This window comes from Rhinolophus ferrumequinum, chromosome 10 (genome assembly GCF_004115265.2).
Source record: "Rhinolophus ferrumequinum isolate MPI-CBG mRhiFer1 chromosome 10, mRhiFer1_v1.p, whole genome shotgun sequence".
In the NCBI taxonomy this organism is placed as follows: domain Eukaryota; kingdom Metazoa; phylum Chordata; class Mammalia; order Chiroptera; family Rhinolophidae; genus Rhinolophus; species Rhinolophus ferrumequinum.
In genome coordinates this window covers 56,253,701-56,267,159 of record NC_046293.1, presented here as the reverse complement: position 1 = coordinate 56,267,159, position 13,459 = coordinate 56,253,701, and the positions used below count along the sequence as shown (strand labels likewise).

Genomic DNA, 13,459 nt, shown 5'->3' with positions numbered 1-13,459 from the left:
GCTGGCAGCGAGCGCGGCGCTGGGGGCGGGGCGCGGGCGGGGGAGAAAGTTGGGTCCGACACGGGCGGCGGGCGGGGGCGGGGCTCCGCGGCGCTCCAATCCCGGCCGCACCCCGCGCGCCCCCTCCCGCCCGGCTGGGGGCACCGAAGGTGACTTTCAACCCGACACGCCCGGGACACGCCCCCGGCCCAGGTGCGAAGTAGAGAGGGCGACGGGGCTCAGGGACCATGAGCCAAGGGTCTGGGTCTGTGCACGGATGAGGAATAGGGCAGGGCGTGGGGCTTGAGCTCCAGAACGGTGTTCCCAAAGGGCCCAGCACGACCGGTGTCCCTCGGTGCTCCGGGCCAAGGTGGGTCCCTGGGCAGGAGCAGGGCCGGGGCCGAGGTGAGGGCGGGCGGGGTCTCGGGCAGCTGCTACCGCGCGGCGCTGACGGGGATGGATGGGCGCCCCGCGGCTCTTTCGGCCCGGAGATGAGAATCATTGATCACGGACGGAAACCCCATCACGTCTGTCAATAGGGCTGACAAACGGCGCCCGCCGCTCCCACCCCCGCCCCCAGGGCACCTCCGCTAGACCGGCCGTTCACCTTTGCCCCTCGCCCCCCGCCGCTGACCCCTGCGCGTCCCACGCAGAGTGTCCCTGCGTGGGGGTTGGGCAAGAAGTCCCCCTCAGCGCCGCCTGTCCGGCCTTTTGGTGCAATCTCTATCCCTTCCCTCTTACTGCCCCATTTTTCACCATCAGCTCCTCTCGATCCCTGTCTCCTTGCTCCTATGTCTCTGTCCTTGTCTCTGTCCCCAGCTCCAGCCCTGTCTCTGTCCCTATCCTCTTGGCTGTTTCTTCACTGTTTCTTCCTCCCCCAGTCTCTCTCTCTCTCTCTCTCCTGCCCGGGAATCTTCATCTGTCAGCTGTTGCTATGCAGTGAGGCTGTGGCTGAGGTTGTGGTATGACCGACACCTAGACAACTAGAGATAGGGACAAGCAGAGAGATAGAGACAAGCAAAGAGATAGAGACGGGCACATACTCTGAGACACCAACACCCCCACCCCAGCCATGCACGCAGATGCTTTCACAAGTGCAAGCCATACCATACAGGTGAGCACACAGGCAGAGTGAAACACATCCATGCAGAGATCACACACTAGAGGCACAATGACACACAGGCGGACACACTTGGTTTACACACACACAGGAGCACACAGAGACATGCACGCTTGCACCAAGAGACAACTACACCCAACCAGGTACTCAGAGCCCATCCCTGCTTTCTTGCCTTAGTAGAGAGGCCAACATCCACAGGCAGAGATGGACACACACACAGGTGTCCACTGGCACTGACAGTCCTAAAGACAAGCCCAGACACATGCAGACAGATATACGGATGTGACAGACAGACACACACACACACACACAAAGATCAGGGATACTGAGAAGATGAGGCAAACAGAGACACCCAGAGAGAGATAGACAGTAGCCAGGAGAAAGGAACCTGGGTGCATGTGGGGCAGAGAGGAGAGAGGCAGGAGGGAGCAGGAGTGGCCAAGGCCCGAAGCTCCAAGGCTCCAACCAGAATCCTGAGCTCGGGTGGGTTCCAAGCCCAGGGGCTGCAGCAGTGGGTGGGGGCAGTGGGCACACCTAGGCCTATAGTGCCTAGGACAGAAACCCATCACTAGGGTCTTGATCTTCTGGAGTCCTGACCCACCCCACCTCTCCTCCTTTTGCTGCAATCTCAGACACACACACAACACACACACACACACACACACACACACACACACACACACACCGCTCCCCTTTCTGGGTTTTTGCCTCTGTCCCTGTCTCTCTCCATATCTGTATCTGTTTCTCATTCTGTCTATATTGCCTCTACTCCCGTCTCTTCTCCATCTCTTAGGACGCCTCTGCCCTCCTTGCCAGGTGGGGAGTGTTCCAGGATTGCCTCTTGGTAGACCCTCTCCTGGTGGGTCCTGGAGGGCAGAGGGAGGATGCAGAGGGAGGGGTGTGCGTTCCAAGCCGCAGCTGGGAGCCCCTCTCGCTTTGCCCAGGATCTTGAGGCGACAGGCAGAGAATCAGTGGCTCCCCGGGGGCGCCAGATGCACGGCTGGCAGAGGGAGTGAGGGGGTGGGGATGGTGGTGGTGTTGTGGGGGGAGCAGGCAGGCGCTGAGGAGGGAGAAAGCCGGCTGGAGGAGGGTGGAGGGGGTGTGGCAGAATTGCCTGAGGGAAGCAAGTGAGAGGTTGGGCTGGGGTCCGCCCGCAGGTGCATAATTAGTGTGTTGGGGAGGGGGCTGTGCTGGGCTTCGGGATGAGCGGCGCTGCAGGAGTGCGTACGCCACCTGGTGGATAGATGGGGGCACAAGCCTCCCTCTCAACAATCGACGAGGATGCCCCTTTTTTCTCAGCAGGGTCTCTCTGCCCCGGGGCCCTTGGGGCCTTTGGGCCCTGGAAAGCACGGCGACAGTAGAGGATCTCAGAGTTGGCTTGGAGACTGAAGTTGGAGATGGGATCTCAGGGCTGAGAGGGCTTTTGTTTTCAAAGGTGCCTAGACCCATAGCTTCGTCAAGAAAGGAGGAATAGACTGAGGAAGTTGAAGTAGGGAGGGAGGGGTAATGAAAGGCAATGCTCCCCCTTTGGGAGTTGGGTAAGGGTTCTTTGTAGCTGCCCTCTCTAAGCTCGTATTTGCTGTTGAGGGGAGAGTGGGGCTCTAACCCTGTCTGTATTGGACAGTGTAAAGCTGTGTGATCTTCTGTAACAGGTTCCCCTCTCTTGGCAGGGTTGAAGTAGACCTGGGACCCCTTTGATTGTAGCTGTCCTTTCCTGTCCACCCCTGGGATGTTTAAAATGATTGGTGAACTGGGTCTGTTGGTGGCCCGTGGGGCCTGGCAGACTGGTTTTCCCAGTTCTCCTTCACTCCAGGGTCCCCCCTCCTCCTGAATCCAGGATTCTACTCTTGGCATCTGGTTAGTTTCCATGAAGTATGAGATGTTAGTGCTTCAAGAGCAACCTCAGGCAGAGAGCTGTACAGGACCACCCTGAAGGATTATAAAGCCCTTCACAGCTCCAGGATGTCCATTTCTCATGTTGGGATTTCTCACTGTGGGAGGTCATTTTGGATAGGGTTGGTGGTGTCCCCTAAAAGTGATAATGCACAGAAACAGATCTTGGAGTTAGTATCCTAGAGCCAGAGGGAAACAAGACGCAGATAGGTGAAGTCACTGGCTCAAGGTCACACACCCAGGAGAAGCAGGTCTTTTTTGTCAAGTCCAGTGCCACCCCCTTCTTCTGCCACAGCGAGATGGAGACAGAGGGAGCTCAGAGAAGGGTACTGAAGACCAGACTGAAGCCTGCCTCCAGCACAGACTAGGGCTACCTCTGGTGGCTGCAGCAGGCAAGCACAGCCCAGCTCACAGAGTATCGCACTCATAGGTAGACACAAGTGGCATTTTTCTTTCTCTTTCTTTTCTTTTTCTTTTTTTCTTTTTTTTTTTAACAATTTTATTTATAACAATATCTGTGTTATTTAGTTGTAAAGGAATTCAGCAAAAATTATTAAAACGTTCATGTCCCCAAAAAGGGGCAACCCACTTACCCTTCCTTGGTGTGCCCCACCTCCTCCTTCTCCCCAGGGGAAGAGAGGCTGGGGGACTGTTTACCAAAGTCTCCAGCCCGGGGAGCCACCGTGGGGGCACTGGAGAAGGGGGAGCTGTCTGGGAGGGGTATTGAGTATGGCCATCTCAAAAGTGCCTCTATAATGGGGGCTGGGGCATGGGATGGCCTCCCCCAAAACTAAAAAACTCCATCCTTTCCTTCCTACCTCAGCCAGAGCCAAATCTTCCAGACAGAGGCAGCGAAGGACTCTCCCTCCCCAGAACTAGCCCTCAAGGAGTTGGGAGGGGTGAGGGGGAGGATGACAGGGGAGAGCCCTGACAAAGTGTCTTGTACAAGGAGGGGAAGGCAGCACCACCAGCTCTCCCAGTGGGGGTGCATTTTGGTGGGCAGGGCCCCCTTATACCTGTAAGCCAAAGGAACCCCCAGAGCCCTGCTGTCCCAGCTCCCTGAAGGCAACATGGGGGGTGGGGTTGCTGAGGAGCAGGCAGAAGGAAAACGGAAAGAGATAATACTGTGCTCGCTTGCTCGCTTGTTCACTCACATATAAAAAGTAATTCCTTCATTTTTACATTTATACATCCCAGCAGGGCTGGGGAGGGCTTGTTGGGCAGGAGTGGGGCTCATTGAAGTACTTCTCTGGCAGGGGGCAGGAGGCTCTCTGGGGGAAGTCCGAAGGGCAGGGCCCTATGCCAAAGGGTCTCCTATCTCGTCCTCAGGGCCCCGGCCCAGGAGTTCTCGTTTCTCATCCGTGCTGGCCAGGGAGTGGCGGCTGCCGTGACCACCCATGTAGAGTGTGGCGTACACAGGGTTGGTGAAGTTGGTGGGCTGCAAGGTGACAGAAGGTTCAGGTATGGCTCAGGGTCTGGGCTCTATGGCCCAGGTATCCTACCCACACCTCCACTCCATCATCCAACCCAACGCCCTTAGTCATCCCATCCATAACCTCTTGCCCCTGCCCTGGAAGTTACCCCCTCTTTCCTCCCAGCCCACCTTGTCCGGGTCCAGGGCAAAGTCAGCATCCAGTAGGCCCCCTACATCATCAGGCTCCCCGCCTTCATACATCTTATAGGTGGGGTTCCCAATCTCCACGTTCATGGCCCCGTTGGTCATCCGTTGGTGCTGGAAGCCCTTAGCCCTGGGGAGAGGCAGGAGTAGAGGAGTAGAGATTCTAGGGGGGTAAGGCTAGGGTGGTAAAGTAATGACCAGAATTTTTCAGACTCCTCGTAACTCACCCCCGGACTCGCCGCTTGTACCAGAATACTGCTCCCGCTACCAGAAGCATCAGCAGCAGCAACAGCAGAGGGATAAGGATGGAGGCCATATCTAGAGGGGAGGAGGTGGGGGACTCAGTCCAAAAGGCCTAGGAGGCACAAGCACCCCCACCCGATTCCAGGCCCCAGCAGCCCTGCCTTCCCACCCCCTGCCACCTACGTCCTGGCTGCTGTTGGCTGACCACCTGCTCCTCACACTGGGGTCCTGCCATATGGGGTGGGCACCTGCAGACAGGAGAGCAGAGCTGAGCCGACATGACTTCCACAGCCATGGCTGCCAGGGAAATGGGGAGGGGCCGCAGGATCCTGATGCGAGCTCAGATTTGGGGAAGGGGGATGATCTAGGCCTCGAAGAAGCTGAGGCCCAACTCACTGGCACTCAGGCATCATTTTGCTGTTCATGGTGCAGGAACCGCCATTGCTGCAGTGGCCATCGCAGGTCAGACAGCTGGGGGCCACCCGGCCATCAGAGCAGCTGTAGGAGGGAGTGAAAGGCTGGCGTGAGGCTGGTGAGGGGTGCCTGAGACGCTGAGGAAGAGGCAGGGCAGGGCTGGGAGGGGCAGATGGAGGGCGTAGAGCTGTGACAGGGCAGAGTCCAGCCAGGCACAACTGTGGGGCCCCACTCACTTGCAGGTGACATCCCCACTCTGCTTGTTGACCACGCAGGCTCCATTGAGACAGCGGCTGCACTTGTTCACTTGGCACCTCGGGCCCTCGAAGTAGGCGGTACAGCGGCACTGGCGGGAGCCATTAGCAGCCATCTGGCACGTGCCGAAGTTCTCACAGTAGCCAGAGCACTGTCCTGTGGTTTGGGGTTTGGGGGAGAGGAGGTACTTCAAGTTCCATTCTCATGAATGTCCTTCATAGGTTGTGGGGTGAGCTAGACACTTGAGGGGGCCCCCAGGTCTTTTGGGTGATCCCTACCTTCTCCTGAGTCCCCGGCAGCCCCCACATCACAGACTGCAGGAACAAGGACATCCCCGAGCATCCTGACAGGGCACTACTTTTGCTTGAATAATCCTGGTGCCAGAGGGCTCACTACCTTGGGGGAAGTGCCGACACCTCCACAGAGGAGCACCAGCAACTTGGGCCTGGCTGAGCTGAGAATGGCCTCCCTCCCTAGAACTCACTCCTGTGGCTACCACCCTAGGCTCTCAGGTCCCCCAGCTACCCTCATTCCTCCCCTGGGTCCCAGGGATGGCTGACTCACGGTACTGGCAGCGGTCACCCAGGAATCCAGGTAGGCATCGGCACTGGGGCTGGTTGCCCTGGTTGACAGTGCAGGTGCTGTTGTTGGCACAGTAGCCCGCACACACCTGCTGGGTGCATTTTGGGCCTGTGAAGCCTGTGGGGCAGCGGCACGTGGGCATGCCTGGTGGGAGACGATGTGTGAGTGGGCCTGTGGCCCACTGAACCACCTGGCCCTCCTGCAGAGGAACAGGGCTGGAAGGCCCCAGGTGGGAGGCAGGTAGCAGAGGGATGGGACACAGGGGTGTGGCAGGAGGCATGAGGGGACGCAGAAGTGACGCAAGGTGGGGCAGGGCCAGTGGATTGGGGGGCTGGGGTCACGGGGCCAGGAGCAGTCCTGGTGGGAGAACTGAAGGCCATACCAGAGGGGGAGGCAGCGCAGGTGCCTCCATTGCGACAGTGCTCCCAGCACTGATCGAGCTCACACTTGTCGCCTGTGTAGCGGGGCTGGCAGCGGCACTTGGGCTGCCTCCGTGCATTGAGGAAGCAGCTGCCACCGTTGAAGCACTGTAGATTACAAGTTCCCGGCCGAGGAGCTGCAGGAAGGACCATGGGGGCAGAGCCAGGGAGGGAGGGATTCAGGGGCTGCAAGGAGGAGGGTTCTGGGGCATGAGGGGAGGGGCAGGGGAGGGATGTGCGCATACCATCTGGTGGGGGTGTTGGTGAGGGCACAGCCACACAGGTGCCATTGTCCAGGCGCTTCCCGTTGGGACAGGTACAGACAGGCCCACTGGGGCTCAGCAGGCAGAGCCACTCACACTTCTTGCGGTCACATGGGTTGGTCACTGTAGGTGTGGGCCAGTGGGGGAGGATGTTGAGCCCTGTGGACCCAAGCCCTGTGGACCCCTGCCCACCAGGAACCGAGGCCGCAGCTTGGAGACCTAGTGCCCCTAGGCCTCCCTGCCCCAGCCTGGGCTCTCCCTCCTTGCCCACCTTCAGGCTGCTTGTGCTGGTGGTATAGGACCACATCAGAGGCATGGTTCAGGCCTCCTGTCAGGTTGATCAAGGGGCTGTGTCCAAACTTATGGATCTTGAAGACACGATTATTGATGTAAGTGACACCATAGATGTAATCCTCAAAGACATCGATGCTGAAGGGGTGACTTAGGCCTGGGGGAGGAGGACATGGACTCAGAGGGGACTCAAGCCCGGGTTGTGTCCTTCAGGACACTGGCTCTGAGGCACCTCAAACCTAAGATGTCCAAAACCAAATTCTTCCCAGCCTGTTCCTCCTTCTGTGGCCACTACTGGCAAAATGTCCCATTACCCCTAGACTTCTGAGATGAGGACTGACTTCTGTTGCCTCTCCCCACATTTGCTAAGTTCCTACTGCCACCTATGTTGCCTCCACGCAGTTTAATACTCATTGGTAGAACAAATGAATGGACAGGTAGGCCAGAGGGTCAGGGTGGGTGTCAGGCCTGCAGTGCTGGTGCAAGGGAAATCCCATTGGGAGAGGCCTGGAAGACACTGCACGATGGTTGGGGGCCAGGCTGGGGAGGATGGCAGGCGCTGGGGGAGGGCTTGGGCTCAGTGGGGAGGACAGGAGGCCCCAGGTCCAGGCTGGCTGAGGCTGCTGTCAGATGCTGACCTCGTTTGCTGTCAGCAGCCACGATGGGGTCTGTGCCATTGAGCCGGATACTGCCGATGACTGAGAGTTTGGCATCTGCCCAGTATAGACGTTCATTGTGATAATCCACGGCCAGGCCTGGGGGAGGCAGAGAACATGATGAGGCCCAGCCCCTCCCGCCTGAGGCTGGGGGAGAAAGAACTGTGTCTGTGTTGGGATGGCTCCTCCCTGTTCCCATGAGCACTCCCAATCACGTCTTCTGGAAAAGCCTCCACAATCCACCTGCCCCATCCCAGTCCAAGCCCCTCCCCTCCCACACTGTCCCCTGCTGCCTCAGACCTGTGGGCCACTGGATGTTGTCCTGCACCAGTGTCTCCCGCAGTGTCCCATCCATCGCTGCTGTTTCAATCTTAGGGTGGTTCCCCCAGTCTGACCAGTACATGGTGCTGGAGAGGGAGAAGGGGTGAGTGTGGGTAGGACCTGGGGCTGCCAGAAAGGCCAGTCAAGGTGGGCCTCCAGGTTCCTGGCCTGGGCACAGAGACTTCTGGGTCTTGCGAGGAGGGCATTCTGTCTGCCTCCTTCAGAGAAAACCAGGGGGAGTCAGCTTCCTGATCAGGTTAAGAATCTTTTGTTGTAAAACCACAGTGTGCTGCGAAGTGGGCAGAGCTGCCCCCTGGAACAAAGGAGCAGCCAAATCTTGGCTGCCCAGGACAGCCAGCCAAGTAGAAGTCAGGTCCCTATCCAAGCCCTGGGCAAAGGCAGGCTGGGGTTGGCCAGACTGGGGCAGACTGGGCCAGACTGGAAGACCCGAGGCAAGGAAGACTCAAGCTCAGGGAAGGGCAGGCTTGGGATTCTGGGCCCCTGCCCCTGTCCCGGCCTTCCCCACAGGATGCATACTCCCAGGACCCCTGCCTACCCCCTCAGCGGGTCCACCACAATGGCGTGGGGCTCATCAATCATGCCAGAGATGAGCGTCTTGCGGTTCTCGCCCTTCATTTGTGCCACTTCAATCACGTCTCGGCCTGAGTCAGTCCAGTACACGTTCCCGGCCACCCAGTCGATGGCAATGCCCCTTGGCATCTTGAGCCCTGAAATCTGAATGGCGGGGATCACAGTGTCAGGGGCTACCACCTTTTGTCTTCTTGCCCATTGTCTACCCCCAACTCTGCCAGCCTATCCCTCCTAAACAGTCATGTCAGACTGAGCCAGTTTCCTGGCTTTGAAGAGATTCAGTGGACACTTATCTTATGGGCCACACTTAGCACTTTCACATGTTTTGCTGGGTTAGATATTACTACTCTGCTTTATTGAAGAACAAAGTGAGGCCCAAAGAGGCCAAATAGGTGTTGGCCAAGACTGACACAGTAGGTGGCAGTGACAATCAGGAATTGTACATGGCTCTTGTGCTGAAGGCCTGTGTGCCCAGGGTGCCCTGCTGCCTTGGGCTGCAGTGTGGCAGAGCCAATGACAGATTCTCACTGCTCTGTCCATCTGTGGCCTGTGCCTCCCGACATAATCCTGACTGCCCTCGGCCTCCAGTCTTAGCCTCTGCCCATCCACTGTCTTTTTCAAACTCTGCTCGAAATTAGCTGCTCTTTGGAGTCTCTCCACCCAGTCAATCCTTGTAGACTCCACCCCAGGCTGGGTGCTCACATTGAGGTGGGTGACACCTCGGTCAATCTGTCGCCGATGGCGATTGGAAGTAGTGGGAGGCGCAGCAGGGGGCAGGCTGCGGTAGGAGATGGTGCCCGTGTGCCAGTTGGTCCAGTAGACACGGCCAGCCTTGACGTGGACATCCATGGCATCGATGCGCACAGTCTCGTCACCCTGGAAGGCCTGCTCGTAAGCCGAGTGAGGGTGACTGGGGAACAGGCTGCGGATCTCATTGTCATCAGCAATGTACAGGACCTGATATTCAGAGCCTGGAGGAGCGAGAGGTCAGATGTCAGGTGTGGGGAAAGACAGGGGCAGGAGGCTAGGCCTGGGCGTCAGGGCTGGGGGCTGTCGGGCCCGGTTTTGGGAGGAATGTGCCTGAGATATGCTCCTACACCCAGCCCAGCCCCTTTCACACGAACAATGTCTTCTCTCCTAATCAAACCATCTGCACCAGTCAGAAACCTCTGCTCAGCCCACCCCAGTGCCAGGCCCTAGTGCTAGCTTCAGCTCTTGAAGGTGTTTCCTCCTTTCCTCCCCTCAGCTGATCTAACGGGACCTGCTACTCTGGAAAGCTGTCCCTGCTCCTCTAGTCCCAGCGACTTCTGACTCATGGCCACTGGCTGGCATCACCATGCTCCCTGCTCCACACTGTCTGATGTGTGCCTGTGGGTGCACGTGCATGTGGATTTAAGTGCACAGGCATGAGGGGTGCAGGCACCCATGGCATGGGCGTGCACTTGGGAGTGTGGGGTGGGGTTGTATGTATATGCATGCCCTTGAGTGTGCACGGGGGTTATGTGCATGGGTGTGTGGATGTATTTGGGTACAGGCACGAGGAAGCTGCAGGTGCTTAGGCATATGGGGGACAGCTTGCATGTTCTCGCCAAAAAAAAACAAAACAGGTAAATATGTGAGGTGATGGATGTGTTAATTAACTTCATGGGGGGAATCCTTTCACAAGGTGTACATGTATCAAATCATCACACTGTACACATTAAATATCAGACAGTTTTGTCAATTACATTTCAATAAAGCTGAAATAAGAAAAGCATAATGGGAATATGCAAGTGGGGTACACGTGAGTGTGGCAATGTGTGTCTGTGTGCACGCCTCCTAGGAGTGGTGGGTGAGGAGGCATGTGTGGAAGGAATATGTGCTGCCCCCACCCCAGAATTCCTCAGATGAGCCAGTCCAGGACCTGTGCCCAGAAGGCTGCACCTGTGGGTCTGGGGTTCCGCACTTACACAAGGGTGTATGGAGGAAAACATCCCACTCTGGGTCCACCCATTTTATATCCTGGTGTTGCAAAGCCCTGCCCACTCTTCCTGTCCTCTCCCGGCTCAGGCTTCAGTACCTTCGGCCTTGCAGGTGTTGTGCGTCTTCATGAAGTTTCGAGCACAGCTGCAGAGGTGTCCGCCCTTGGTGTTGTTGCACAACTGTGAGCAGGTGCCGAAGCGTAGGCACTCGTTGATGTCTGGGGATTACATGGGAGGGTCATGGAGAAACGCCATGTGGCTGGGGTTTTTGTCCCAGGCCCCCTGGGTCCTGCCTTCTTACCCTGGCATCCCGGCTGGCCTGGCACGGTGTGGAAGCCCGAGCGGCAGGCACAGTAGGCAGCTTTCTCGGTGCGCACGCAGCGTGCCTCATCTCCACAGATGCTGGCGTTGGTGGCGCAGCTGGTGAGCTTGGGGTCTGTGGGGGGAACGAGAGTGGGTTCTCTCCTGAGCCGCCCTACACCTGGACTTCGGTTCTCCACGCTGCCATCCCTGCACCTGCCCTGTTGCCCCCACACACCCCTCTTACCAATGCTGCAGTCCTCCTCATCGGAGCCGTCCCCACAGTCATCGAACATGTTGCAGCGCAGCGAGGAGGAGAGGCAGCGCTGGTTCCGGCACAGAAACTCCTTCTTGTCTTTGCAGTGGGGGGTCTGCGCTGTGGGTGGCTCTGGGGAGGGCAGGGAATTCAGGTCCTGGGTATTCACCACCCTTGCTCCCTCCTCCCTTAGGGGCCTCCAGTCAGTCATGGATACAGGTAGGACACAAGCCTGGCTGTTTGTCAAGCTTGCAGGGAAAGTGGGTTAAACGTGCAGGTTCTACCTCAAGACCTACGGTATCAGGAAGCTGCCAGTGCCTTTCCCCAGGAGCTTCTCCCTCCGCAGGAAGGGCCCCCAGGCTCCCAGCAATGGAATCTACTCTTCCTGGTGACTCCAGACACAGCTCCCACTTGGCTCACCCCATCCTCTGTAGCACCCCACTATGGGCCCCCAAAGCGTCTTTGCACTGGCCCCTTGCTCACCACAGTCTTCTTCATCCGTCCCATCCCCGCAGTTGTCGGTGCCATCGCATTGGCGCCCAATCCACAAGCAGACGCGATCGTTCTTACAACGGAAGGGTCGGTTGGGAGGGCACACAAACCGGGCTGCAGGAGACAGAGCCAGAATCAGGCCTGGGGGGCGGCTGTGGGCCCCTGGGGAGCGTGAGAGCCCCGTCTCCCAGAGCCCACCCCCCTGCTCTGGGTGCCCGCTCTGCCCTCGCCCTGGAGCCTCACCGCACTCCTCAGGGTTCTCATCTGAGTTGTCCCCACAGTCGTCCTCGCCGTCGCACTTCCACGCCAGGGGCTTGCACAGGGTGTTATTGCATTGGAACTCATCCAGGGGGCAGGTTCGCACTGGGCGCCAGGGAGAGCAAAGGGCAAAGACTGAGCGGAGCCCCAGGCTGCTGGAGGCAGGACCTTGCCCACACCCCTCCCTCCACAGGTGGAGGCCAGAGGAGTCACCAGGCTAGCAGTGGTACAGCCACATTGAACCCAGGTCTAATTCTCTACTAGCTGAACAGCCAGGGCAGAACTGCTTCCTCTGGTATTTAGGGGAGCAGAAGAGGCCTTCTTGGGAAGAGTGCACTGAGGGGTCCAGAGGGTCCTCTTTCTCTGGGGGTTGTGGCAGGGCACGGGGGCCTATTGCGTAGACCAATGGCAGGCACAGAGGAGGAACAGTGGGCTTGGCGTGAGGAGACCTAGTACCCGTCCCTGTCCTCAGCCCACCAGGGCAGAGCCAGGATGTCTACCTCACAGGTGGGGTCTCTGCTCCAAGCCCCAACCTTTTACTCAGGTTCACACGGCCCCCTCTAGGCTGCAGAGCCCACGCTGATCAGCCAGGAGCAGGCACTACCTTATTGCCCGAGAAAAGGAGAGAGCGCAGGAACTTTGTTTCTCAGGGCAGCCGACTGCCTTGTGGGAACGTATGGGGTAGGGCCTAGAGGGACACAGCCCACAGGTTTCTGCTGGATTTCAGCCCAAGTGGCTCTCTGACTAAGTGCTGTTATGGGGTGGGGGTGGGGAGCGCTCACCGCCAGTGCCACAGGCTTCCTCATCACTCCCGTCCATGCAGTCGGCATCTGCATCACAGCGCCACCGCAGGGGGATGCAGTGACCACTCTTGCACTGGAACTGGTCCATGTCACAGCGGGGGGTGCAGTCTTTCTGTGGGCCAGGAAGCAGGCATCCTGGTCAGATCTGGGCACCCATCCAGCCCTGCCCTGACTCTCCCTCCTTCCGGTTTCCCTGCCCACCTCGTCTGAGCCATCTGCACAGTCATGGTCCCCATCACATTTCCAGCGCCCAGCGATGCAGCGGCCATTGGCACAGGAAAATTCACTCTCAGAGCAGGGCCGAGGGGCTGGGGAAGGATAAGGGACAGACAGGCCCCAAGAAGGTGGGCGTGGGCACTCAGCCCTGGAGGGCATCTCCAGCCCTTGGCAGAGTGATGCTGCCCATATCTGTGTCCGTGAAGGCCACAGCGGACTGGCACAATGACCAAGATGCTCAACCAATCCCGGGTAGCCAACTGGCTGCCCTCATGGGACCTGCCAAGCACAGAGGGTGCTCACTTACCCCTCTGGGGCAGACACAGGAGAGAGGGCATGGGTCCCTGGCCCTGCCCTCAGGACAGACTGAGTGGGGAGGGTAGGGGAGGGACAAGACCACTAAGACAAGCACCAGGGTTTAGGGAGCGGCCAGTAAAGGATGATAGGCTGAGGCACAGCACAGGGACAGGTGGGCTCTGGGGCAGAGGCAGGGGTGAGGTGGGAGCACGGTACATCAGAGACACCTAC

General features: G+C 58.4%; 1 protein-coding gene across 3 annotated transcripts in view; it reads right to left on the bottom strand.

Annotated features, from left to right (window-relative positions):
• Positions 1-3,485: 3,485 nt before the first annotated feature.
• Positions 3,486-13,459, bottom strand: part of LRP1 (LDL receptor related protein 1) — an 85,068-nt gene continuing 75,094 nt past the window's right edge. For 2 of the 3 annotated variants that reach the window (XM_033117434.1, XM_033117436.1), the window contains 21 exons: positions 12,917-13,023; positions 12,695-12,827; positions 11,898-12,017; positions 11,646-11,768; positions 11,154-11,294; positions 10,908-11,042; positions 10,705-10,824; positions 9,348-9,616; positions 8,611-8,789; positions 8,034-8,140; positions 7,716-7,832; positions 7,058-7,234; positions 6,769-6,909; positions 6,487-6,660; positions 6,087-6,248; positions 5,504-5,678; positions 5,250-5,351; positions 5,037-5,101; positions 4,838-4,928; positions 4,596-4,740; positions 4,138-4,430 (listed from right to left, as the gene is read on the bottom strand). In XM_033117434.1, the coding sequence (XP_032973325.1) occupies positions 4,290-4,430; positions 4,596-4,740; positions 4,838-4,928; positions 5,037-5,101; positions 5,250-5,351; positions 5,504-5,678; positions 6,087-6,248; positions 6,487-6,660; positions 6,769-6,909; positions 7,058-7,234; positions 7,716-7,832; positions 8,034-8,140; positions 8,611-8,789; positions 9,348-9,616; positions 10,705-10,824; positions 10,908-11,042; positions 11,154-11,294; positions 11,646-11,768; positions 11,898-12,017; positions 12,695-12,827; positions 12,917-13,023 (2,924 nt within the window). In that variant the 3' untranslated portion in view covers positions 4,138-4,289. Of the gene's footprint in view, positions 4,431-4,595; positions 4,741-4,837; positions 4,929-5,036; positions 5,102-5,249; positions 5,352-5,503; positions 5,679-6,086; positions 6,249-6,486; positions 6,661-6,768; positions 6,910-7,057; positions 7,235-7,715; positions 7,833-8,033; positions 8,141-8,610; positions 8,790-9,347; positions 9,617-10,704; positions 10,825-10,907; positions 11,043-11,153; positions 11,295-11,645; positions 11,769-11,897; positions 12,018-12,694; positions 12,828-12,916; positions 13,024-13,459 lie in introns of all 3 variants that reach the window. The other variant, XM_033117435.1, reaches the window with a different exon arrangement.